The 27,042-nt window shown below is 39.7% G+C and overlaps 1 protein-coding gene across 4 annotated transcripts in view; it reads left to right on the top strand.

Annotated features, from left to right (window-relative positions):
- Nucleotides 1-27,042, top strand: part of LOC129769096 (sodium channel protein 60E) — a 449,000-nt gene that overhangs the window by 386,473 nt on the left and 35,485 nt on the right. For 3 of the 4 annotated variants that reach the window (XM_055771124.1, XM_055771125.1, XM_055771121.1), the window contains exons 6-14: nt 61-140; nt 250-341; nt 968-1,095; nt 9,940-10,074; nt 10,260-10,460; nt 10,564-10,735; nt 10,798-10,964; nt 25,265-25,406; nt 25,636-25,724. In XM_055771124.1, coding sequence (XP_055627099.1) covers nt 61-140; nt 250-341; nt 968-1,095; nt 9,940-10,074; nt 10,260-10,460; nt 10,564-10,735; nt 10,798-10,964; nt 25,265-25,406; nt 25,636-25,724 — 1,206 coding nt within the window. The remainder of the gene's footprint in view (nt 1-60; nt 141-249; nt 342-967; nt 1,096-9,939; nt 10,075-10,259; nt 10,461-10,563; nt 10,736-10,797; nt 10,965-25,264; nt 25,407-25,635; nt 25,725-27,042) is intronic. The other variant, XM_055771122.1, reaches the window with a different exon arrangement.

Raw genomic sequence — 27,042 nt, 5'->3', positions numbered from 1 at the left:
AAATATAATGAACTGTTCCTTCTCTCTCTATCTCTGTTTGACCATCGTTTTAAACCTCAGGTCTACATGGGTGAACTGCGCAACAAATGTGTCAAAAATATTCCGGAAGGCTGGAATGTTACCTACGAGGAATGGCGGATGTACGTGTCACGATTTGCATAGAGTCATTTTACTGTTTGTTCGTTTTTCCAACCACGTACATGCTGTTAACAGTTATTTTATTTTTTTCATTCTCGTTTCATAACATAGGTGGGTGAACGATACCGAGAATTGGATCATCGATGACGAGGGTCTACCGATGCTATGTGGGAACCTGACCGGAGCTCGACACTGTCCACCAGGTATGAATTTGTATTCTATAAATATCGATGAAAACTCGCAAAAACACGCTCTTTGAAATAGGAAATTATAGAACCGTTTTATGCTGATAGATACAAAAGTTTAGAACAATTCAGAAATACCTAACGAAACGACTGCGACACAAACATGATTGAAATGAACTATGTCGCTATTTTTTTTCGTTCTTGGATTTGAAATCAAATTTCGCAATTTGATCGACTTTTGCATTCTGCGGTTCGAGATTCAAACCCAATCGACAAATGCAAAAGTGGCAACATTGTCTTGCCCCAAAACCATACGTCAAAATAATTCATCCGTATTTATGAAGCCAATCAATCCATCAGTTTAGCAGGCCCGAAAGCAGTTTTAAGTTATTTAAGTTATTGAATGAATGACAATAATATTTGATATTATTTGAATAATTAGAACACGTCGCCCTGACCTTTACCCAACTTTTTTTTGTTTAATGTCTTAGCATTTCCGCTAAATTTCATCTTAATAATATAAAAATATAAAATCAGAGTGAATGAATCATTGAAACACCGATCCCGAAATACCGAAATCTACACCATCGATGCGGATCATTCTTCTTTAATTGAAGCTATTGTATTACCTTACCTCTTTTCAGAATATACGTGTCTCTGCGTAGGGGAAAATCCAAATCACGGCTACACCAATTTTGACAACTTCATGTGGTCAATGTTAACAACCTTCCAGCTGATTACGCTTGATTACTGGGAGAATGTATATAATATGGTAAGTTTTTCTATACACCGTCTCTTCTGATGTCTGCTCAATGAATCAGTGTTAAGTGTTTTATCGATTTTAATATCGAGCTCGTATGTCCTACCTATGAGAATATATGTAAATGAATGTTAAAGCTGGTTTAGAGTTCCCGTGAACGTGTACGCGAACAGGTGGTGAAATAGTACGACCATTTTACGGTGAACCACATTGCGAACAAACAATTCAAAAAATCGTGGTGAATAGAATGTTTTTGTTCACGTTCACGTTCATATTAAAAATTCGCCAGTAAACGTGAAGTAAATAAACATCGAGCTTCAATAAAGTAATTCGAAAAAAATATACAGTTGTTCATGAATCAACCCGAAGCAACGAAGTTTTTGAACCCGTGCAGAGATCCGATTGAATAAAATTACATTCATATCGAAATTTTGCATTGAAAACTCGAGATTTTCTCAACATATCCTTTTACAGTTCACGGTGAAATAATTTTCAGAATGCCCTGGGACATTCGAACGTGAACATATTCACCACTGTTTTCACGTTCACGTTCACCGAAGTCGGTGAACTATGGTGAGTTCACCAACATCTCGATTCCACGGTGGAAATTCTGAATCGTTGTGAATTAATCCACTTTTATCTATATGAATTGTGTTAAGATATGACTCTCAACTAGAAAATGTTTCTTCCTATCGTTTCAAGATGTTTTCCTCGCGTTTTATATATGGACTGATGAATTATTAACAAAAAAGTGTTTGTTCAAGTTCACGTTCACGTTCACGAGAACTCTAAACCAACCTTTACTGTGTATGTGAAACAATGAACTTTGTCACTTCCGTAAATCTTCCGTAAATAATACAATTTCAATCTATTACCATGTCGCGTATAACGTGATCGATCGTGATCGGTTAGAAAGATCGCAACCTAAACTATCTGTGAAAAATCATTCCGAAATTTTCACTTTACTTTAAAAACTTGTGCACGACAACTATTTATCTGCCTTCTTGTCAATTAGTCATTTACACCTTCTTTTCCTTTAGCTTTCGTCGTTTTTAGGGTGATCATGACCCTCAAAGCATTTAATCGCGTACGTACCAGAAGTACAAAATCCTACGCGACATTCAGAATGAACGAATGAACTCCTCTAATTTACCCAAAGCTTTGGAAAATCGGCTAGAAAAAACGGCTAAACGTATCAATATGAAACGTTCACGGATGTTTATGGTATGCACGAGGCTAAAAATTTGCCTGCAAACATTAGAACTTACTGCGATATTCGCAAAATTACAGTGGATTTTGTAAAACACTATAAAAATCCTGTTTTGGCACTTTTTTGAAATCGATGCAAAAAATTTAAATAATTTTTTTCCTCAAAGTAACAAATTATCAATGTGCAGAATTTATTGGAGTTTTCAACACGCATTTCGATTTGCGGTGCGATGGTTGTTTATTGAATTAGTCATCATCAAAGACGAAGGGGTAATTTTTCGTTTAAACTGAAATATCTCTGTGTTGGACGGTCCTACAGAAACGTTCTTGGAACCAAATGAAAGCTGGTTAAGCTGGCTCGGGTTTTCATTTCCGATATTGTTGCTCACCTCACCTACACACACAACGATAAAAATATGTACGTAAAACATTCTAATACCTGAAAGTTGTAGCTTCAAAATGATGCGCATCCTATCGATATGCGTTGATTCTTCAAGAAGTTACAGCATGTCAAAAATCACTTAAAATAGCCGATATCGCACTCTGTTCCTCTAATTTTTTTGTCGAGTATATTGTGAACGCCAGCTTGAAAAAAAAATGTTTCGAGAAAAAGAAGTTCGTAATCAAAGTCCTTTTAGATTAGATACTATGTCACCATCATGGCACATCCTTGAAATTTGGTACTTACGCATTAGCGTCACCGGAGCTGGAATTCAACAGATGGCAATTTTATTTTTCGCACGGGAACTCAATTACACTTTGTATTATATTGTCAAACGCTCGCTAACGCTCGATCGGACCGGGCAATCGGTGGAACACATGTTTAGTTGCGAGATACCACCGCTTCCGATGGCGGTCGACTCGGATTGCGTCACTTCGGCGGTTCAGAGCCGGCTCAGTTACTTACCCTCGTTAGATGGAGACTTTGTCACCATTAAATTGACCCTAGAACATATTCCATTAAGAAAAATAAATTCAAAATGACAATTGCGCTCCGGTGACGTTCATACGTAAATACTTGAAACCAAATACGCATTTTCTAAATAATAATAAAACACTGTAAACAACAAGGCAACAACAATACGAAAGATAACTGAGTGCCCGTGCGAACAATAAAATTGCTATCTATTGAATTTCGGGGACGTAAGTACCAAATATTTGGACGGTTTTTCAAAATTCCTGACTAGAATACACTGTCAAGACAATCAACATGATCAAATTGTGCAACTCTAACTTCAAAATAATCAATGCATTTCTGATAAAATTTATTTACACTCATTCTCGATATTCTCCACAGTACTGCAAAAAACTGCAACCCGGTTATGCCTGAAATGAAACCACATTTCAGAACATTAATCTTCGAAAAGTCATGATAAACTGTTGTGAATAAACGAAACAAAGGATTTCAGTGATCTGAACATGACTAAAATTCGGTCGTTTGCAGCCATCAAAGATAACCGCCTCCTGTTACCCAGAATTTTCATATACATCAACTCCGGCTTGTCACTAAAAACTTTCAGTTTCTCAACTCTTACGGGAAGGGACAAGCTTTATGTCTCTATGACCAAAGGATAAGAAAAATTAGAGATTCCATTTTTTCAGATCACAAAAAAACTTGGTTCAGAGAGAGAATACAAATTACAACTAGCAATGAGGTTTATTTTTCAGAAGTTTTGACAAACGCGGGACATAATCTAAAGCGAGACAGTTTGCTAAAACGTGGGACGTTTGGTCAGTTTATCATAGATAGTTGTTGGTCATTGGATGATATAATGTAATTTTCCCTTATAATATTATCACATTAGAAAAGAAGTTTTTCTCACATTTAATATTAATTGTGGATTGTGTAGAGTTGTTCACAAGAGTCAGATTAAGTTATTATGCGTAAGTTCAAAATTTCATAGCGCAACACACAAACCAATGTACCGTTCTGAATCATATTTCGGACATCATATTTTGGACACTTTGTTCTAATATCTTGAAATGCTTGATGCACTGATGATATAACTATAAAATTTATATCATAATTGCTTCTTTAGAGTAATTCCTTGGTTCCACTATCACTTCATTTGAGAATTACATTTGAATTATTACATTGTAGGAAAAAATCCATCCATAATTCAAAATCATGACCGAAGTATGATTCTTATTCGCTTGATTTGAAAAGTATTTTATTCGATGATTTTTTTATGTTTTCAATCAAATAGGTACCAAAGTAGAAAGCTTAAAAGCATATTAAACTTATTTATTGAAAATATCAACCAAATAATACATGTGCATAAAGGTGAGATCTATTTTCTGCATCATATGCCTTAAGTGTCCGAAATATAATTCCGAACAGTACACTGATTCGCATTTTGTTTTTTTATGTTTTCAATCAAATAGGTACCAAAGTAGAAAGCTTAAAAGCATTTTAAACTTATTTATTGAAAATATCAACCAAATAATACATGTGCATAAAGGTGAGATCTATTTTCTGCATCATATGCCTTAAGTGTCCGAAATATAATTCCGAACAGTACACTGATTCGCATTTTGTTTCTCTACAATGGCATTCAGTGTGTTCTCTGTGCAAATTCGCTGATGCAGACCAATCACGGAGTGTAACTACGAACTGTATAGTCTACCCAAGCCTAACTCAACTCAATTGCAATTCATCCTACCTCAAATTGAGTGAGTGTATATTTTATGAGATAGCTCCAGGCTAATGATAATATTTGCCCTCTAGGATTGGCGATCTTGGATCGATTTTCAGAAGATCGATCTTTTTCATTTCGATTTCCGATTTTGTGGAATCGATTCATTGTTCTTGGGAAAATCGTGAAGATCGATCTTTTTCCTTCGATTTTTTCTATCTTAGAGTGTACATCGATTTTAGTCTCACAATCTGACAAATTATCTGAATATAATGTCAACATTTGGATAGCTTTCGAGGATGTCAACTTAGTGATAGTGAATAGGATTGGGCGATCTTGGATCGATATTTAGAAGATCTTTTCCTATCCGGTTTACGATGTTTCGGATAGATTCTTGCTACTCAAAAAAAATCGCGAAGATCGATCTTTCCGAATTTTTGATCGTAGAAAAAAAATGTAAATTGGTTTTTCAGTGAACAATGATTTTAATCTCACCAAAAACCACTTGACAAATTTCATAAACATTGGATCCCTTTCAAGGTTGTCAAATTAGCGGTCGTAAATGAAGGAGAAGCAGTTTTGTAAGTTTGGTCATTACCAAACGAGTGGTCACAAGTAATGTGACATTAGATCCAGGCGAAGCGTTATTTTTTAGAACTAGGTTTACTGCCAAGATTTCGATTAAATGCCAGATATATGCAATTGGATTCAACGTGATTATTTTCGGCGGAGTTCTAGATGAAAATCAATTGTACAATTTCTAATATTATTTTTTAATTAACTTATTTAATTAAATAATTCCATGACGGTTTAAGATGAACAATACGTTTTTTTTGGGCTTTCAAGTTTTTTTTCCGTCACCTTCATTTTGAGAATCAAACTGAAACGCCTTTGATGTTTGAATAGAAATCTGAAATGTTTATTCCATGTTTAAAGAAAAGACAACACTTATATAGAACAAGTAGGGTAACACGGGGTGAGTTGGCCATACGGGGTGATTTGGACCACCCCTTTATCTCAGAAATTACGGCTCAACTTGGATTTTTTATAATGTCATCTCCTTCTGTTGTTGAACCGTATGTACCGAACGTAAAAAAACTTTGGTAAAATTCGACAGGTGGAAGGAAACGGTAGCATGAACACAATAAGCACTTTGATTGTCAAAAAATGTCAAAAAATTGATAACAATAAATGGAATTAATTGCATTTTAATTTTTGCATGTTGTGTGGGGTGACATGGACACGTTTCTGTGGGGTGATTTGGTCCTACAGGTTTGATGCTTTGGTCTAATTGATTCTAGATGCCGCTAAATAACAAAAAAGGATGGGCAGACATCGTTGGAGGAAGGGAGAGCTTGAAAGAGCAACGCAGGCCATCAAGAACGGATTTTCTTTGACCAAGCATCGAAAGTGTTTGAAAATGCTCGAAAAACAGTGAAAAGATCCATGCAAAATTCGAGATGGTCTCAATCCAATTTTTCTTGTCTGGAAATTTGCCAAGACACCTGGTATCGATCCCAGAACACTGTTACTGATTGTAACATTATCCCAAAATACTTAACGTTTTTTTCGATGAAACACACACTGGACCAAATCACCCCACAGACGGTACAAATCACCCCGCATCAAATTTTAATGTACAAAAAATATCTCTTTTATTTTATGATATATTTGGTAATTTGAAGCTTGATATAATGATTAAACAATATTGATTGAGAGAAAACGAATGTAACTCAGTATACAATGTGACATTTTTTATTTAGACCGTATTGGTTTTATTTAGACCGTATTGGTTTGAAAATTAGGCGATTTGCTTATGTGGTCCAAATTCCCCCCTTTTCCTCTATATAAATTGGAAAATAGGCATTCGATTTTTCAAAGATCGATTCTTCGGTAACGATTTAATCAGTGACTCGATCCCTGCGCCGTTTAGAAAATCAATCCATCAAGATCGATCTTTTTCTAAAGATCGCCCAATCATAATCAGCACGCAATTACACTGGTACGCGCATATGAACACACAAACACACAGCCGCAGGAGTTCATCAAAGGAGTATAATACAGTAATTCACATTTAATGCGACATGCCGAGGCAACACTCAGTGTCGCATTGGGGGAGAGGTCTCATCGACAATGTCCTGTAATTGGACATTGTCGATGAGAGTGGTACGGTGTCGACGTCTGGTGGCGACCGTATTCTCCAGATTTGGTCCCGTGCGACTTTTTTTTGTTCATCGTCATCGCCGCCACGGAGGCCTACTTTGCAGACCTCGAGAAAACGTATTTTTCAGATGGATTAAAGAAGTTGGAACATCGCTGGGTCAAGTGTATCCAGCTGAAAAAAGACTGTGTTGAGAAATAAATCGCCACTTTTACAACTTTTTTTTGTAGGCTAAATACTTATCGGACTGCCCTCGTATTTGAGGTCGGTTTGGACACATATTTCTAGGTCGGTTCAGGGCCACCACGACTTTTTTCAAATAACACCGTGTACTACAAACAACAGGTAGATTCAATTTGAATAGCCTGTTTTGAAGAGCAGACCATAATCAAGCTAAATTGTCTAGTATTGTAATTTTTCAACTCATTTTCCGTACAGTTCGAAAATCTACCTTTTCCTTTTTTGAGCATAGAAAATACAAAACGGCGTCAAAACGCTAGAATGCAGGCAGCTGGAAAAAGGTCACCATACAACCAAATTCCAACCATTCCCGAGATCCGGGGGAAGGTCGGTTCAGGACCACCGGCCGGCCGAACAAATAAGTTTTAAATAGTTTGTAATTTATCTTGTTAGTGGTCCTAAAACCAATCGGGTAATGTTTTAATTTTTTTTTACGTAGGACTACGCCCATCATTTCAGTACTGGGGTGTTAGTGAACGAAGAGGTATCATAATCACTTCATTTGTAAAATCATAAAAGGATGAGAGCTGAATCCGGTATACGATAAAAATAAAATCATAATGGTGTTAATTTCGATAGTTGGAGAGCGGAGGCTCTGGTCGGATGATGCACCGTTTCACTGGGGGAAACGTGCCAATGGACGCTTGAACATAAAGTCCACAGCGGAAACACTCTTGGAAATAAGCTTTCACACAAAGAAAAACACGACAGGTTTGCAGCATAAAAACATACGATCTCCTTTATTTCACCTTTGACAGGATTCTAAACTCTCACTCTAGATGTTTGTTTCGGGAAAAAAAAACGTTTCAACATGTTCACGTTCTGCCTCACTCTCTTCTTGTTGTTTGCTGCTTTGCGGTTGGAAAAATACTGCCTCTCATCGTTGCTAGGCTGCTCTCTCAGCTGGCATGAGAATAACATAGGGGTAGGGTTGCGATGGAATTTCGATTATCTCTTCAGGGACTGAACAGTGGTGTTAAAGAAGAACGATTACGAAAGAGAAAAGGAAAGAAGGTATTTTCCCCAATTAAACGAGAAAATGCTACGAGCACACGTAGCATTTTCTCGTTTAATTGGGGATCAATCCGTTTTCTATCCACGGATGCGGCTAATCTTTCCGACGATTTTACAGGATGGGTAGTTAGTAATGAGAAATGATTCTTCGGCTCAAAGATTTTGCTTCTTCGTTTATTCCTTTACTAGCTGACCCGGCAAACTTCGTCCCGCCCAAAATTTGGTTTTGTTTTCAATACCTTCAAACATTCACGTTTTCTTACTAAGCGCAAGTTCATGAGTCCAATCGCAGAAATCGCCGCCCCCCTTAGAAAAAGGGGTGGAGTGTCTAACCTTAAATGAAACATTTACTGCACCCTAAAACCTCCATATGCCTAATTTGGGTTCTTTGCTTGATTAATTACTTTTCATTAATGCAGAAATTTGTGTTTCATTTGTATGGCAGTCCCCCTAAGAGAGGGGGGAGGAGTATGTAACCACCCTAAAACATTTATTGCACCCTAAAACCTTCACATGCCAAATTTGGTTTCGTTTGCTTGAATAATTCTCGAGTAATGTAGAAATTTGCGTTTCATTTGTATGGCAAAGCACTGTTTGTTAAGGGCATTGGCATTCTAATTGACCGATTTACATGCGATCAATTCGCAATGGAATATGAGAGTAGTCCCTCGCCGGTACATAAGCTGCTCGATATTGACGGTACGAGTAGGTAAGCACACAAATGGACAGAACAAATGTAATGGTTTCAATTTTCATTAATTTGAACCATTTACAGACTAGAAGACAGTGATGTATAGAATATCAAACAAATCTTAGAGAATTTCGAGATTGGTATTCGAATCATCAAAATCCTCTCGCAGCGAAATATGTTATGAACGTTAGCATTATTTCATAAGAAAGCGACCTGTTTCTGATTTGGTACCCTTACTGGAAGACGTAGTCCTACAACAAAAGACCACTGAAACTGAGTCAAATTGTTAGTGGATATTACTACCTACAATTACTATTAGAACTATTTGCATCGGTTGAAAAACAGAATTGGACACGTTATAAGACACGATTTGTTTCTAAAACAGTCATAGAGAGGGCGGAGGTTCCTTCCGAAAAAAACCTATTGTTGACTAAATGTTGGATTAGTATTCAATCCCTCCTGAAAATCTTGTCTACGGATGAGAAAAAGTACGCTATGGGAAAAAGGCTAGTTATAGTAAATAAGTTCGGAGGATAAACATCAATTTCGAAAATAAACATAAAAGACAAGAGACGCGATCGAAATCAAAGGATGTATCAATTGTAATAAAAGTCAAAGATCTTAAATTGTATTATAATTGAACAAATTGGACAAATATTGAATTAAATGCTCGAAAGAAGCTATAAAGAGATAACAGCACCTTTGTACATTATGACATACTTTTAAATTCGTGGTTTTTTTGATTTTTTTAAAGCAATATTTTATAATCTCTTGGTGTTAATCATTGTTTTCCTATACACATACTTTACGCAGAAATTATTCTTAGCTTTGTACTCTGACAACAATTCAGTACTTCCCAATTCTCCGAATCTTCGTCTCATTTATTGTTTTTTTTTCTATTCCAGGTCCTCGCGACATGTGGTCCCATGAGTGTGTCATTTTTCACAGTTGTTGTGTTTTTTGGTTCTTTCTATTTGATTAATTTGATGTTGGCTGTTGTAGCTTTAAGTTATGAGGAGGAAGCTGAAATCACACAAGAGGTAAGAATGTTTTTTTCCTGTCTTATAACCACTTACGAGTTCGTAATTTTCCTATCTTCCTCTGCACGTGGGGTGTATATGGTTGCCTTGATCCATTATGTTTTATTGGACCACAACGAAGCAGATTCGATAAAATATCATTAGAGAAAAAAAAACTTTTATGAAATACATTTTCCATCTACCAGGAACGCCGGAAGGATCTGATCGACCACCGAGACGACTCAACTTTCAGCTTTGATCCGGCCAGTTTGAATGTGAAACAGCTCAGTAAGCAACAGCGCAAGAAGCTAGACGCGCGGAAAGGGGTACTGCTGGCGTCGTACTCTCGCAAAAAGACTCGTCGGAGAAAAAAAGGCAAAGAGGGTGGCAACGACGGAAACAATCACGTAAGTCACTAATGGCTAGCTTCCTCGATGATAGCAGCGGGCGACGACCAAAGAGGGCGTAATTTCATTGCTTGTTTTCGCCTTTTCCCTCTGAATCGTGTAGTCGAAAAGTAGATCGGTGACACCGAGTCCCAGTCCGAGTCCGAGGCACAGTATAGTGAGACCACAGGCATTGGCGCTGCAACGGACGAAGGGAATTCTGACACAGGCTCCACCGAGGCCACCGCCCACCGAGCATCCGCAGCATCAGAATCCCAACACGTTGCACCCTTTAGGTGGGCTACGCTCGAAGAACAATTATAGTTTTTCTTACAAGTATCAAATGAACATTTCACAGGTCTCCACTATCGTGGCCAGCTGCTGCCATCAAGTCGACAAGCTAGTTCCAACGCGAGCGAGGGCGGTATCAACCGTGAATCATCTCTGGACGATTCCGGTGTGGTGGATGACCACGAGGAGCAGGACGTAACCGGCACCGAGCTGGTGCATCCTTCTCTTGTGGAGGTAAGTTGAATGGATAACATAAAGCAGTTAGCTGCAACATCAACAAACAATTTTGCCTTACAAATAAGAAAAATGCTTTCGCACCTCGCAGGTGTAGCTTCTAGGGTAGCATAAAAAAATCCTGGCGAACGGACACGAACGCGTTCGCAGAATGAAACATGCGAGAATGAAACAATAGACTACAATAGCGACGTGCAGAGGTGTGAAAAATTCACTAACTTTAGAATAAACACAGCCAAACCTGGATTACCGGTTCTCACCTTGAGGAATTCTTTCTCTTTCCCAGGTCATGCATTGTTATGTTCTTTTGCGATGCATGGTGCGTCCTTGGTGCAAGTGTTTTGCGTTAGAAGACACAAGTGTAAAAGGTGTCATGTGTATCCAAACAGTGTCTTTCGTTCCACTTTTCATACAGTAAAATTAGTAATTTTTTTTGTTTTTTCTTTTGAAATGAATGAACATTCGCGGAATAATTTCAACAGTGTCACAAACGTTTCCAGTGATGTTTATGTTTTAAGAAATAGACTTTTGGTCACAGTTACTTTACCTTTTCATTATTTATAAATATACATTTGGCCCAGTTCAACCTCGAACTGGCAAAATTGGATGAATTTGTGATGTGTGATGTGTCGTTATTATTTTTTTCGAATGTTAGAAATAAAGCGAAGTGCTCGGGTATTTTGGTTATTGTTTGAGCTATATTTGAAGATATATTTTCCATTTTTTTAGTGCACGAATAATGAAAAAAACATAGAAAAAAACAAATGGCGCAAAATATATCCGTGAAATGATTATAGCCTCACGAATCGCCATTTTTATATATGAGTATTTATGTTTGTAGAAATAATAATTGTTTGATTGACTTGTGTTGGGAGTGGAATATGAATGTTTAAAATGGCACAGATTGATGTTTGGTGAAAACTGCTGCGATGTGGGTTCGAACTCCGGTCGTCGAGATTATCATCCACCAGCTATCTCGCGCGGCTATCTGAAATTTAATTCAACAGCAGTTAAATCTTTCGAGTGCATCAGCATTTCATTGACATTTCAATATGATGTAATATGTTCTTTATTAGGATCTAATATGATTTACTGTTTCATGATTTTCTTCAGCATGCAACACGATGTACTACAGTACTGAATCGATTTAAAATATACGCTTATACGACACACAAACTGCATCAGCATAATATACGCATATGATGCGGATTAAATATATTTTACGACAATGTACATCATAAAATTGATGTCTATTATATCGAATTGGGACTTAATTTGATAATGGTATATAAAATCGAGTTTTTACATTTTATGCGATTTCAAATATACACGATACATACTTTGATTGATATTATATGCGATGTTCAGGAAAACGATAAGTCTGAAACATTTCAAGGCATTTTTCGCCCGTGAGTGGGCGCAGTTGTAGTATAGGCGAAAACCAATGGAGATTATGGCAACACTTTCTTAAACAGAGTTGTTGAGGATAGCTGCCCGACCATCTAGTTCAGTTGGACTTTAACATCTCAACCGAGTAGATTCAAAAATACAAATAGTTAAACACAACGTAGGTTGTCCAAGTTTTTCAAAAGTGAATAAAACATTTGGTGCCGTGACCAGGATCTTTGAATCCTTTGTTTCCTTTGAAACTGCCGTAAAAGGACCCTTTCAAAGGACTTCGGACAATTCAGACAATTGTCCACTTCAACAACATCGATTGTCCAGCTATTGAAAGCCATCGCCATTTGAGAGGATTTTATACAATAGTACAAGGCCTTTTGTATAAGGATACAAGGTAAAGACCTGTCCAATTATCCTCGCAGGGTGCAACAGATACCCTTTAGATTTCCAATTTTTTCTTGGATTTTCGATACTGCGGTTCTGGATCATCGAGTTCAACTGCAGCTGCCTTCAACCTGTTAGTGATACAACGGAGTGTGGGCTCGTTTTACTCTACGTTTACGAGACAGCGTGCTGAAATTCAAAAAGGATTTTCTATTCAACCGAGAATCGGAGGATTTCTTCAATACATTGTACAAGGCATTTCATTGCCTTGGAACAGGTGAGCACCTTTCCAAGTTGCTATAATTTGTTTGTCCGGCCTACCTTGGTCTTTTTATCGCCAGGATAATTCGAAAAATCTGTTCGAGTATCAACGATGGCGAGTGCAGAGCAGCTTATCTCGCGACGAAGCACAGTGATTGCAACGTTGGGTCGGGCAGAGGCATTCGTGGCAAATTTCAACGAGGACAGAGATCTACCACAGGTGCAGCTGAGGATTGAACGCTTAGGTGAGCTATGGAGAAAGCTGGAAGATGTTCAGGAAAGTTTAGTGGAGCTGGAAGAGGAAGGTGAAGGTAGGAGAGAGCATGAAGAGATTCACGCTGGTATAGAATCTCGACTTTTTCTAATAAAATCGAATCTTCTTTCTAAATTGTCTTCTCCACTTACTGATAACTCTCGCATCCCTCAATCTGCACGCACTAACTCCACTCTCTCCGGAATCAAATTGCCGACGATAACACTTCCCGAGTTTAATGGAGATTATATGCATTGGCTCGCATTTCACGACACATTCTTAGCACTGATCCACTCCAACCCCGACGTACCAGAAATACAGAAGTTTCACTATTTGAAGGCTGCGGTCAAAGGTGAAGCAGCTCAATTGATTGAGTCGATAGCGATTAGTTCTGCTAACTATAATTTAGCTTGGCACAGTTTGAAATCTCGATACTCTAACGTCTACTTATTAAAGAAGAGACACCTGCAGGCACTCTTCGACATACAGGTGGTCAAAAAGGAATCAGCGACTACCCTTCATGTACTAGTAGACGAGTTCGAACGTCATATTAAAGTTTTGCATCAACTAGAAGAACCAACCGACACTTGGAGCACAATTCTTGAGCACCTTTTGTGTACCAGGTTGCCAGAGGAAACACTGAAAGCGTGGGAGGACCATGCTTCGCGTGAGGAAGAGCCGAATTATACTTGTCTTGTTCAATTTCTCCAGCGTAGAATCAGAGTGCTGGAATCAATATCTGTGAATAATCATAACGCATCTACAAGTTCCACGAACACAGCACACCAACCGAAAAAGTCAGCACCGTTTCGACTTTCTTCTTACACATCTACGCCACTTCTACCGATAAATGTCCGGCGTGTAATCTGCCGCATTGCTTAATGAAATGCCAAAAGTTCAATCGATTTTCCCCTTCTGAACGCCAACAATTTGTCGCAACGAAACGATTATGCCATAATTGTATGCGAAAGGATCACATGGCTCGCAACTGCCCATCCAGTTTCAGTTGCCGATTATGTAACCGTCGACATCACACGTTATTACATCCCGGCATCCGTGAGAGCTCTACTAATCAACCTGGAAACCGAGATTCTGCGAGGCCAGAATCGTTCACGAGAACTGGGTCCCTACCAGTCCCGTCTAATGCACCAGATTCGTCACAAATATCGGTCACAGCCACCGAAACTACACCGAACATAGTCAATTGTACACCTGTAAAACAAACTTCTGAAAACGTTTTTCTATTAACAGCTGTCGTAAAAATTGTTGATGCCTACGGACACGATCATCTAGCGCGTGCACTATTGGACAGCGCCTCCCAGCCAAACCTGATTACTGATCGAATGGCACAAATTCTGAAACTGAAGCGAGCAAAAGTGAATGTCACTATACAAGGAGCGGGTAAAATGTCCAAAGTAGTTCGTGAATATGTTTTCACAGAAATAAAATCGAGAAAAGAAAATTCTCTTGCGGAGTTGAGTTCCTGATAATGGACAAAGTCACTGAAAACATTCCGTCCCAGAACGTTTCATTAACTGGATGGAAAATCCCAAGCGATTTGGTTCTTGCAGTTCCACAATTCAACAAATCACAGCCCATTGACATGGTGTTGGGAATCAAACACTTCTATTCTTTCTTTCCTCATTCAGCGCGTATTGAGCTAGGCACTGAACTTCCCCTACTCGTGGACAGTGTGTTTGGATGGATTATCGCAGGCTCCGCCAACGCAAATACACCAACGTACAATTCCAATATTGTCGAGATATCTATGCTCTCACTGGAGGACTCTATCGAACGATTTTGGCAATGCGAAGAGTTACTCAACAAAGACAATTTCTCGATCGAAGAGCGACAATGTGAAACCTTATTCCAATCGACCTCTGAACGCAACACGGAAGGGCGATACATTGTTCGCTTGCCCAAGAAGCCAGATTTCGAGTCTATGCTAGGCCATTCAAAAGCCACTGCCATTCATCGCTTTGAATTACTCGAAAAAAGATTGAAACAAAACTCTGAATTACGAACTGAATACCATAAATTCATGCACGATTACCTCACTCTAGGGCATATGCGGCTGGTAGAAAGAGAATATGCCAACGAAAAGCAATATTACTTGCCTCATCACTGCGTCGTGAAGGAAGCTAGTAAGACCACAAAAGTACGCGTGGTGTTTGATGGCTCGGCAAAGACATCTACAGGATTCTCGCTCAACGATGCTCTGTGTGTGGACCCAGTAGTCCAAGACGACTTGTTAAATATCATTCTACGATTCCGCACGTTTCAAGTGGCCCTTGTCGGTGACATAGCTAAAATGTACCGTCAGATCTTGGTTCATCCTGATGACGTACCACTGCAGCGCATACTGTGGAGATTTTCTGAGGATTCTCCAATTCAAGCATACGAATTATTAACCGTGACTTACGGTCTAGCTCCTTCGGCTTTTCTAGCAACTCGTAGTCTCCAGCAATTGGCAAATGATGAAGGCGAACCATACTCACTTGGTCGTCCAGCGTTACAGAAAAGCTTCTACGTCGATGACTTTATCGGTGGTGCACAATCGGTGGAAGAAGCGATACAGCTACGGAACGAATTAAGTGAACTTCTCAACAAAGGCGGATTCACGCTCCGCAAATGGGCTTCGAACAAATTGGAGGTGTTGCAAGGATTAAACGTTGACCAAATTGGAACACTGTCGGCTTTGCATTTTAGTCCCGATGAGACGGTGAAGGCTCTAGGAGTTACATGGGAACCAGGGACTGATATGCTCCGATTCGATTCGAACATTCGTCACAACAATGAATCATCAACGAAGCGTAGCATTTTATCCACGATCGCCAGACTGTTCGATCCGCTAGGATTAATAGCGCCCATAGTTGTGAGAGCCAAAATCCTTATGCAGAATTTGTGGTTATTATCTTGCTCTTGGGACGAGCCTGTTCCCAAGAATATTCAGGAAAGTTGGGACAAATATCATCAACATTTGCCATTGATTTCCTCATATCGCATACAACGCTGCGCTTTCCTACCAAACGCCATTCTTCAATTGCACACGTTTTCTGACGCCTCTGAAGCTGCATATGGTGCTTGCATCTACATACGATGCGAAGATACGAAGGGCAATATTACGGTCCATCTACTTTCCTCTAAATCCAAAGTGTCTCCATTAAAACGCATAACACTCGCTCGCTTGGAACTTTGTGCTGCTGTCCTTGCTGCTCAATTACATAATCGCATTAAACAAGCAATTCAAGTTAATATTTCCGCCTCCTATTTCTGGTCGGACTCTTCGGTTACGCTGCATTGGGTAAAATCGCCACCTAATACATGGAGGACTTACGTAGCAAATCGTGTCTCCGAAATTCAAAACCTCACAGAGACATGCCATTGGAACCACGTCTCTGGAAAAGAGAATCCTGCCGATTTAGTCTCAAGAGGCATGGACGTATCGGACTTCATCGTCAGCGAGCTCCGGTGTTGTGGGCCACCATGGTTGAAACGAGACGCACATGAATGGCCTATCAGCACACCATCAAACATTCCTGTTAAAGAGATGGAAATACGAAACATCCAAACAGCTCAAGCTACCATTCAAACAAATCAAGCAGTCAATGGCTTATTTCTTCGATGGTCATCCTACAGTCGATTATTGCACGTGATTGGATACTGTCTCCGTTTCGCCAACAACGCACGAGAAAAAGCCAGAACTCGAATGTCATCAGATGCAGTTCCAGCATGTCGTTCACTTACCGTTCATCAGCTGGAAAAAGCCAAAATCATCCTCATTCGTCTTGCTCAAGAAGATAAATTCAACTCAGAAATTGAACACTTGAAACAAGCAAAGTCGTTAAGAAAGCAATCCAAAATTCGTAAACTAAATCCGTTTCTTGATTCCGAGAGTGTGTTGAGAGTGGGAGGTCGATTGCGCTTTTCACAGTTATCTTTCCAAGCTAAACACCCAGCACTGCTCCCTTCCAATCACCCTTTCACCAATCAAATTGCTCAATATTTTCACCACAAATTGCTTCACGGCGGCGGGCGCCTCTTATTAAACGCTATTCGAGAGGAATACTGGCCAATACAAGGACGTCGTCTTGCCAGAAGCATCGTTCGAAATTGTTTCCGCTGCAATCGCTTAAACCCAGAACCAGCTTAACAACAGATCGGACAATTACCTGCTCATCGCGTGATCCCCAGTCGTCCATTTACCATATCTGGAGTGGACTATGCAGGTCCTCTGTACCTGAAACCGCAACACAAAAGAGCACACGCTGTAAAATCTTACCTCTGTCTTTTCGTCTGTTTTGCCACTAAGGCAGTTCACCTGGAGTTGGTAAGCGATCTAACAACTCAGGCCTTCCTATGCTCCTTCCGAAGATTCATCGCCAGACGAGGTCGTCCAGCCCATGTGTATTCGGATAATGGGAAGAACTTCGAAGGTGCGAGCAACCAGCTCGCGGATTTATTTATTTGGCAACAAAAGCAAACCGAGAGAGAAAAAATTATTTCCTTCTGTACTGACGAAGGAATCGTATGGCATTTTTCTCCCCCGAAGGCACCACACTTCGGTGGCCTTTGGGAAGCGGCGATTAAAGTGGCGAAGAAACACTTGTTTCGTCAACTCGGCTCAACACGACTATCATTCGAAGACATGTGTACAGTCCTAACCCAGATTGAAGCTCAAATGAACTCCAGACCACTTCTTCCACTTTTAGAGGATCCAAATGATCTAGCCGCTCTTACTCCAGCCCATTTTCTTGTCGGGACCACGTTGAACGCCCTGCCCGACCCGGACCTGAGCCATATACCAACGAACCGCCTCGACCATTATCAACAGCTCCAGTTACATGTGCAGAAATTCTGGTACCACTGGCGACGTGAATATTTGCAGGAATTGCAAAGGGATACCGTACGTGCCGGCCTCAACGAAGACATCAAACCAGGACGAATGGTCATCGTTGTCGATGAGCTGCAACCGCCGCTCCGATGGCCGCTAGCTCGCATCATATCCGTACATCCTGGAATCGACAACATAACGCGGGTTGTATCACTGCGCACTGCTAAAGGAAACATCACACGCCCAATTACTAAAATTTGTTTGTTACCTGTTTATTCAAACGCTTCCGGACCAGAAGCAAGTGATTCGGAGACAATCAATCCACATACAGCAATAGAACAAGCTGAACTAACAGAATTAAATGAAAATATTGTATAATGTATGTAGAATTAAGCACCAACCATACGATTGTTTATTTTTGTTGTAATAACAATAGTTGAACGTCATTGTTCAAGGCGGCGGGCATGTTCAGGAAAACGATAAGTCTGAAACATTTCAAGGCATTTTTCGCCCGTGAGTGGGCGCAGTTGTAGTATAGGCGAAAACCAATGGAGATTATGGCAACACTTTCTTAAACAGAGTTGTTGAGGATAGCTGCCCGACCATCTAGTTCAGTTGGACTTTAACATCTCAACCGAGTAGATTCAAAAATACAAATAGTTAAACACAACGTAGGTTGTCCAAGTTTTTCAAAAGTGAATAAAACATGCGATTATGATTTATTCAGATTTCTTGTAAGACTTGACACGTGCAAAATGATACGATTTAATGTTTGCTGGGTAGGACATGACCGCAGTTTTTGACGTAGAACTACGGAATGAATATATTCAATTCACTTGTTTATCACTTCGGATATTATTTTAGAATGCATCGAAATTTTTGTAATATCTTTTTAGCTATTTAATTTTTTATTAGTTCAGTAGACTTGAAAGAGTGGAGTAAAGTCGAAAGCTATCAGCACTTCTCGTTTATTTGGTTCAACTCGCATCAGACTTTCTCCTTCCCACTCAGATATCGATCACAAACAATGAACCCTTTTGCTCCTATATCCCGCTTGAGATGTGATCGAACCCCACAACATACAACAGTAATGTTACCCTACTAGTATTTGAAAGTATACTTTCATGAAATATACGTTTATCTGAATAAATGCAGTGTATATCTTTATTCCAAAATTCTGGATACTCTTCCATATCCGCACTAGCACAAAAAATTCTCGTATGCTGCTCTTCTTTATCGTAAATACAGCGGGCTTCGCCTCTTTGTATCGAGCTGTGTGTGTATGTGTGTGGAATCAGCATTAGGCATAAATGATATCCGCTCGTTGTGTTATGCTAGCTCACTCGCATCTGTGTTTTCATTCTATTCTATTTGTGGTTTCCGCCTCTAGCCCTGAAAAAGACCCTTGTGGAAAGAAACTCCATTCCATACTCAAAACCCGACACCCGACAAGAAAATATATAAATTACATATCGAACAATCATTTCAAGACAACATTTCTGAGAGCATAAGCTTCCCAGAAATTCCAGTTCATGTGGAACCTCCATACCAATCGATTGTTCTGCTAAGCTACTCTAAATCCAAAAGTGTAAATCGATTCATTTCAAAAGTCGGTCTCAGCCACCTAAGATGATAGAAGTTAGTTTGTGACGTAAATGTAAGAAAAAATTATTGCTACGGTCTTACTTCACATAGGGGTAGTGGGGGCAAATTGGTCATGGGGGGAAAAGTTGTCATCTGCTTGTTTGGTAGTATAACTTTTGACTATAGATGCCGTATTGATAGTCACCTTATGTTTGAAGAATTTAATGACTTTTGAGTCACCCTGTACTTCAATAGAGCTGTCGCATGTCATAATATTAATAAAAACAGAAATTGCTCTCTCGATAGCCATTAGGCCATAGTTCTGCGCGCATGGTATCTAAAGAATTTCTCGTGAAATTTAGTTTATACAATTTGATATATTCGACAAATCATCAGTTTGGACGACTGTTCACATATTCTAGGAGTGGTGAACAGATATTTTGTTTAGTATCAGCGATTAATTCGTATAGAAATTACTTTGATGTTTGGGAGCAAAGTGGTCATAGGTGAATAACGACTTACAATGTTTACTAAAGCTGATATACCGCATCACATTCTGCTTTTGAAGAGGATCCTTTCATGGATTTGACCCTGGATAAATACGCCATTCCAACTAAACCAAGCCTCATTATGCAAAACGTTATATGTTTCTTACTACGTTTTTGTATGCATGAGAAAATTTAAATTGAGACTCTAGGTGAATAGGCCAAGCTTATTTCATACATGTACCTACTATATCAAATATGATTTGAACAAATTTGGACGAAAAAACGCATAAATCTATGCCATTTAGCTTGATATGTGCAAGTGACCACTTTGCCCCCACTAGGTGACTTTACCTCCAAGGAAAAAAAAAAGTTCCATTATTCACCTTTTCTTCTAATGAGGAAAAGTCTACTATTTCGAATTTTTACAGTAAAAGCCGTTCGCTATATTGAACAACAATGAGTTGAACTATAATATTTTTTGAGAAACGGGAATTGAAGAGGTATGTGGACGCTGGAGATGAGCTTATTCCTTATGGTGACCCCTAAAGGGTGTGTCACATCAAATTGCATCACGGAAAAAACGCTGTAGAAATTTGATTTTTTAGGAATTATATCTTCAGCTTTCGCTTATAATCAGATAAGAGTGTATAGATCACGTTGGCCATGCTTCACTGTCAATTTTTCATAAACTTGGAAAAATGTCGTCGAACGAAAAAGAGCGTCGTGAATTAATCCTGTGCACTCATTTCGAGAATCCGGAGTTGTCACATCGGGACATCGGTAAGATGCTGGGAATCGTCCAATCCACGGTCAGCAGAGTACTAAAACGATACTTCGAGAACCTAACCATCGACCGGAAGGTGAAGAACGGCAATAAAGGATGCTCCGTCAGTGAAAAAGATCACAAGCGCGTAGTTAAGCAGTTTATACGTGATCTGAGCAGTTCGGTCCGGGATGTCGCCAATAAGCTGAATTTGTCAAGTTCATTCATCCAGCGGACCAAGCAGCGGGAGGGCCTGCGTACATACAAGGTTCAGAAGGCTCCTAACCGCGACGAAAGGCAAAACATGGTGGGGAAGACGCGAGCCCGGAAGCTGTACACCGAAATGCTGACAAAGCCGCATTGCCTGGTAATGGACGACGAAACCTACGTCAAAGCGGACTTTCGTCAGCTGCCGGGCCTGTTGTTCTTCTCCGCAGAGGACAAATTCAGCGTTCCGGAGGAGATTCGCAAGCAGAAACTATCCAAGTTTGCCAAAAAGTACATGGTGTGGCAAGCGATCTGCTCTTGCGGAAAGTGGAGCGCCCCCTTCGTGATGACCGGCACGGTAAACGGGCAGGTTTACCTTAAGGAGTGCCTACAGAAGCGCTTACTACCACTATTGAAGCAGCACGAGGGCCCGACCATCTTCTGGCCGGATCTCGCTTCGTGCCACTATTCAAAGGACGTGTTGGAGTGGTACGAAGCCAACGGGGTCACCTTCGTGCCAAAGGAAATGAACTCGCCCAACGCGCCGGAGCTTCGCCCAATAGAGAAATATTGGGCGATTATGAAGCAGGCCCTCCGGAAGAACCCAAAAGTTGTCAAATCGGAGGCGGACTTCAAGAGAAAATGGATTTCTGTTCAAAAAAAAACTACAACCTGACGTTGTACAGAACCTTATGGACGGGGTAAAGAGGAAGGTGCGAGCATACGGGCTTGGGCTCGAAGTATGAATAAAAAGAAAATGCCAAAAGTTGTTTAATAGTTTTTATTTTACTGTCTAAAATTTTCAAAAGGATCGGTCTACTGGGCGAAATTCTACAGCGTTTTTTCCGTGATGCAATTTGATGTGACACACCCTTTATGCCCCCACTTCCCCTACCGAAATAGCAGGGTCCAAGGACAAAGTGTTTTGCGTCTCCATTAGATTCGTCACCAAGCGTCTCCATCATTTTTTTCTATCAACTATATATTTTTTCTATCAACCATATCCATACTATATATATAGCGATCCCGGAAAAATTGGTTAGTGTAGAATCACATGTCATGTAGGAGCGGGGACGATCCCGGAGGGTCAAGAAATGCAACCCGTTTGTGATAGGGAAGAGCAACGAAAAATGTGAGGCAAAATGTATCCGATATTTATTGAGAACGAGAAGTACAAGCCAGGTTGAAACATTACTTCAAATGTCTGAGCTAGAATTGGGAGATCTCGGATCGATTCTTAGAAGATCGATCTTTTCTATTCCGATTTCCGATTTTTTGGATCGATCTTTTGTACTCGAAAAAAATCGAGAAAATCGTTTTTGTTTTGCTTTCGGTCTTTTCGATCTTAGAAAAACTTTTTGTAAATGTGTTTTTCACCAAATGCCATCTAAAATTTTTTTCTAAATAATGTCAACATTTGGATCGCTTCATCTACGATTTACTTCTGTACAAATGCTGACAGAGACAGAACTAGCGGCGGCTACTGAGGGGTTGTACTGTAACTAGTGGTGGGCATAGGATCACTGAACATGATGTTGACATCAATAACAGGCGAAAGGTTGTTTTTTTAACTAGCGTCAAAATCAAGAATTAGCTTCGTCTAAATAACAGATGTATGGCACGATAGGCTTTTACGGGATCTTTGTCAGCTGAGTTCTGGCGGTTGTTAAATTTCTAATAAAGCTTTTTCAAATTATTTATTTAATAAAACCATTGCTTGACGGCACAAGGTGAATGCCCTGTGTCTGTGGCCTTCGTGCTGAGGTACAAAACAGAATGGGTTGATCTTTGAATAGAAAAATGAAATTTGTATTCCCTGTTGCAAAAACGATATTCATATAGAATAAGCCGATAAATCAAAAGAGGATCATCCCTACGCCGTTTGAAAAATCGATTCAACAAGATCGATCTTTATATAAAGATCACCCATCCCTAGTCTGAACTTATCGATAGTACTGAAGAATCAATCCCCAACACCCAACACTGAACATCAGCCGCTGCGTAATATATTCGTTCGATCTATTACCTTTGAGTGAGGATCGAAAACGAATTGGGAGCCCAAGGGGTCGTAAAAGTGAGGAGCATATTGAAGAGAGAGTAATAAAGAGAGCACACCAGCTATTATCCTCACATTCAACAAATCCATCTATCCAGAGACAATGAAAGTAGGAGTATTTCGCGTAAGAACACGTCCCTATTATCCGAACCCAATGTCGTACTTTAGGTGCTACGAATACGGTCATCCACGATTGAATTGCCCTAACATAAAACGATGCTACAAGTGCTCCAACGAACAGGAAGAGAGAGAAACATGGGAAGAACAACCATTCTACCGAAATTGTAAATGGAGACAACGACCTAGCAGTCGTCGATGTGAAATGTATCAAACCGAAGTCGCAGTGATCCGTACGAAAAATGACTACAATCTATGGAGTCGTGGCTTGAAACTGTAGTTATACACAGGTAGCTGCTCATCCTCGACTCGACCATGCCAAATTTAATGCTCGTCAAACCAGGTGAAAAATGAACAAGCGGAAATCTTAAAATTCGAAAAAAAACGATTTTTTTCAATATTGCTATCCACTACACCTACACACAAAAAGATCGAAGCATTCAAGTATTACATCTCAAAACATGAAGCTTTAAATTAAGCTTTAAAATGATGTATAATCCATCTTTATGCGTTGGTTTTTCACAAAGTTACAGCGTTTCTAAAATCACTTAAAATTCCGAGTTTGCGGCCGTTCCCATAATTTTTGTCGAGTGTAGAATTAACGACATAGTATTGCATACTAGAAATAAGATTAAGAGGCATAGTTTTATTCAAAAATTATCGTTGAAGTATCATTTGAATCCTATTAAAAAAATGTTTCCATGTGACACCGACTATTACCATAATAGGTACCCTTTTTACGAAACTCCAGGAACACTCTTACCATAATGGGTACATAGGAGTGACATTTTGAAACGGGTTATTTAGTCATTAAATAATCGAAACATCAGTGAGAATCTTCAAAAACAGAGTTCAAACTGCTAGAAAAAGTATACTTTTGTAAACTTTAAAACTAAAATAGAGTATTTATTCGCAAATTTCTGCAAGTTGGTTACATATCTCCTCCATAATTGGTACACATACCCTATATAAAGAAAAGAAACAGACGAGATAATCTACGCAGTAAGCGCGCTGCACATCCGGTTGTGCGGTTGTGTTCACTACTAATGTTCAAAGTTGTTTAATGTTTCGTTTATTTTTCCCCACGTCATGTAATAATAATGTATACATTTTTAATATCAATAGTTTTCGATAGACGGCGAATGGCCTGAAATGTTTAAACCGACTGGAATCAATCGAATAATCAATCAATCAATCAATCTTCCCCAAAATGCAAAAAAAAAATATTTTCGACCTTCCAGACCGGGGTCTTAAGCAATGTCAAACAAAACATAAATATGGACGATGGATGATTGAAAAAATATGGTTACGGTTTCAAATATTCGTTACTGTTTTTTCAAAGATCAATAGAAATAATTCGTGATTCGGTGTTGGTATAATGCTTTTCTTTTCATCGAATTTGTAAATATATCATTCTGTTTGGTTTTGCATTGAAAATTCCTTCAACTAAAATGTGCTCATCCCGTCGTCGTGACTGGTAAGTGCTTAGAGATTCTTACAATCTCTAGCATTTCACGTTAATAGACAACTCTGTACCTGTTCGCCGTCATATACATTACTCCAACTTCAAAAACACTTCGAAGCTGATGCAGCATAGAAAGTAAGCGATATCAAAACAGCAACAGACATTGTACAAAAATAGAACCTTCCTACCGGGGGTGGGCATGAAAGTGCCCAGGCTGTATGCATAATTCTGTTCGTTTTTTAATTGCTGCTCACGTTTCGTTTGTTCCTTTTTTCTGTCGCCATTTGCCAGCGGTCCTGTTGCTCACGTTCGCACCCTCCACCATTTTCCGTTCTCATTATCCTGTGTGCTTTTTTCTTCTCTTTGTTCTCTTTTCAATTTCACAATTCAACCGGTCTGGCACAAAACAACACCGGAAACATGGACAAACGCCGCTGCCGCTCCCTCTGCCCACCGCTAACCGAATGTACCCGGGCCGCGTTCAAAGCAGCGGGAAGTAACACCGGTAACATTGGCTTTATCACCGCGGGAAGTTAGAATAATAAAATGTAACGGTAATTTAGCGAAAATCAAGAAGCACAGCGTTTATGCCCTCCATCCGGAATACTTGTCGCAAATTGTTGTACTAGGTAAGTGCCACTTCGGATCCTGGGCGCACAGTGCCAATAATTGCCAACAGCACCAAACAGTGCCAGGAATCCCGGACCTGGGCCGTTTGGCACATTTCCCAGCGATTGTAGGATTACCGAAGCAGCGAACGACACGACCGGCTGTTATCGTGCCGTGTTTAGATAGGGAAATTACTGCGTGACTAATTTTGTTTTCTGTTTCAAATTTGCTCTTTCCATCCATTTGCAGACGATCTTCCTGATAGAAATTGTGATAGATGTGTTCAATGTTGTGTCAACTACGAAAGGTGGTTGCAGTTTCAAAATTGTTTATACAAAGTAAGTATGTTTCAGCGGTATTTAGAATACTGGCCAATCTTTTGGTAAAAATCATTTCAAATCTTTCAACTGTTGCGCCGTAAAAAAAACTAGGGAGCAAAATTTTATTCGTCATTTTTTCAAACACGTATAACTTTAAACATTGCTTCTATATAGGGTTCTCCAATTCAAGCACAAGAGAGTAAATGCTGTTAAAAGCTACTAAGGTTATTTATGTTTTATTCAAATTACTTTCATTGATGATCGTCGTCGATAATCAAGCCTTTCAACGACTTTTTCCAACATGGTGGGCTGGCTTGACGTGTATAGCAATTATATCAGTTCTAAAGGCTTGAAGATTCGGTTAACTTTTCAGCATAACCCTTGCTTGTTAAATAACTCCGTAAAAAGAAGTCTAGAGTAACTCATGTCACAAACATGGAATCAACACTATCCGCATATAGAAAATTAAATGAATGCTTGTTATGCTTTATATTAAAGATGGGCGAGCGCTCACGAGCCGCTCATTTGAGCCAAATTCTTTTCTGCGTCAATTTTTATTGAGGCAATGTTTATTGAGAACATATTGCATCTTGGACACTATGCGGATGTTTGCAAGACAAAGAATTTCTCACCAAAAAAAATGAACTCCTGGCCGAAAAGGTATCAGTTTGACTCTGTCCAGCATCTTCTTCGTTGTAGCCTTCGTTACCCCGTGAATCTTGCGTTTCTTGTACGGCTTTTATCCCAGGTTCTTCGTCATGATAGTATGGGCAGTACCGATCGACACATCCGGATCAGCTGCGGTCTTCCGGATCGAGCGGTTCATTTTTCAACGAACCCGCTGCCTCACCTCCTTGATGACTGCTGGCGTCCTCGGCGAACGCAGTCGCCCGGACCTCGCACGGTCGAGCCAGTCTTCCGGTATCGACGGATGGTGGAATAGATGAAATTCCGCTAGATCCCGTGGGATTTCAACCGCTGGAATATGTCACCGGGTCGCTCACCTCTTGCAAACAACTATACTCCGACGTCGCGGTACTCCTTCATCTTGCGCGGTAAACAAACAACAAATGACAGCAAGTCGACACCGTTCTCGTCGGTTAGCCTATATATGAAGCTGAAGCTGACATCAAAACCAATACAAAGAATTCGAACTTATTGAACACCCTGTAGTGCAGCTACAAAGGTAAAACAGCGGACTCTTAAAATGTTTATCGCTTTTAATCAATGTTACTAGTGTCTATATAGGCTACCATGGAAGCCTCGAGTTATTCAGTTATTGATTATTTAGAACAACCAATCGATCCAAAATTATATACATTTCATAAGATACATT

This window comes from Toxorhynchites rutilus, chromosome 2 (genome assembly GCF_029784135.1).
Source record: "Toxorhynchites rutilus septentrionalis strain SRP chromosome 2, ASM2978413v1, whole genome shotgun sequence".
Lineage (NCBI taxonomy): Eukaryota > Metazoa > Arthropoda > Insecta > Diptera > Culicidae > Toxorhynchites > Toxorhynchites rutilus.
Note: the sequence above shows the minus strand (reverse complement) of the source record. Positions and strands in the feature narration are given on the sequence as shown.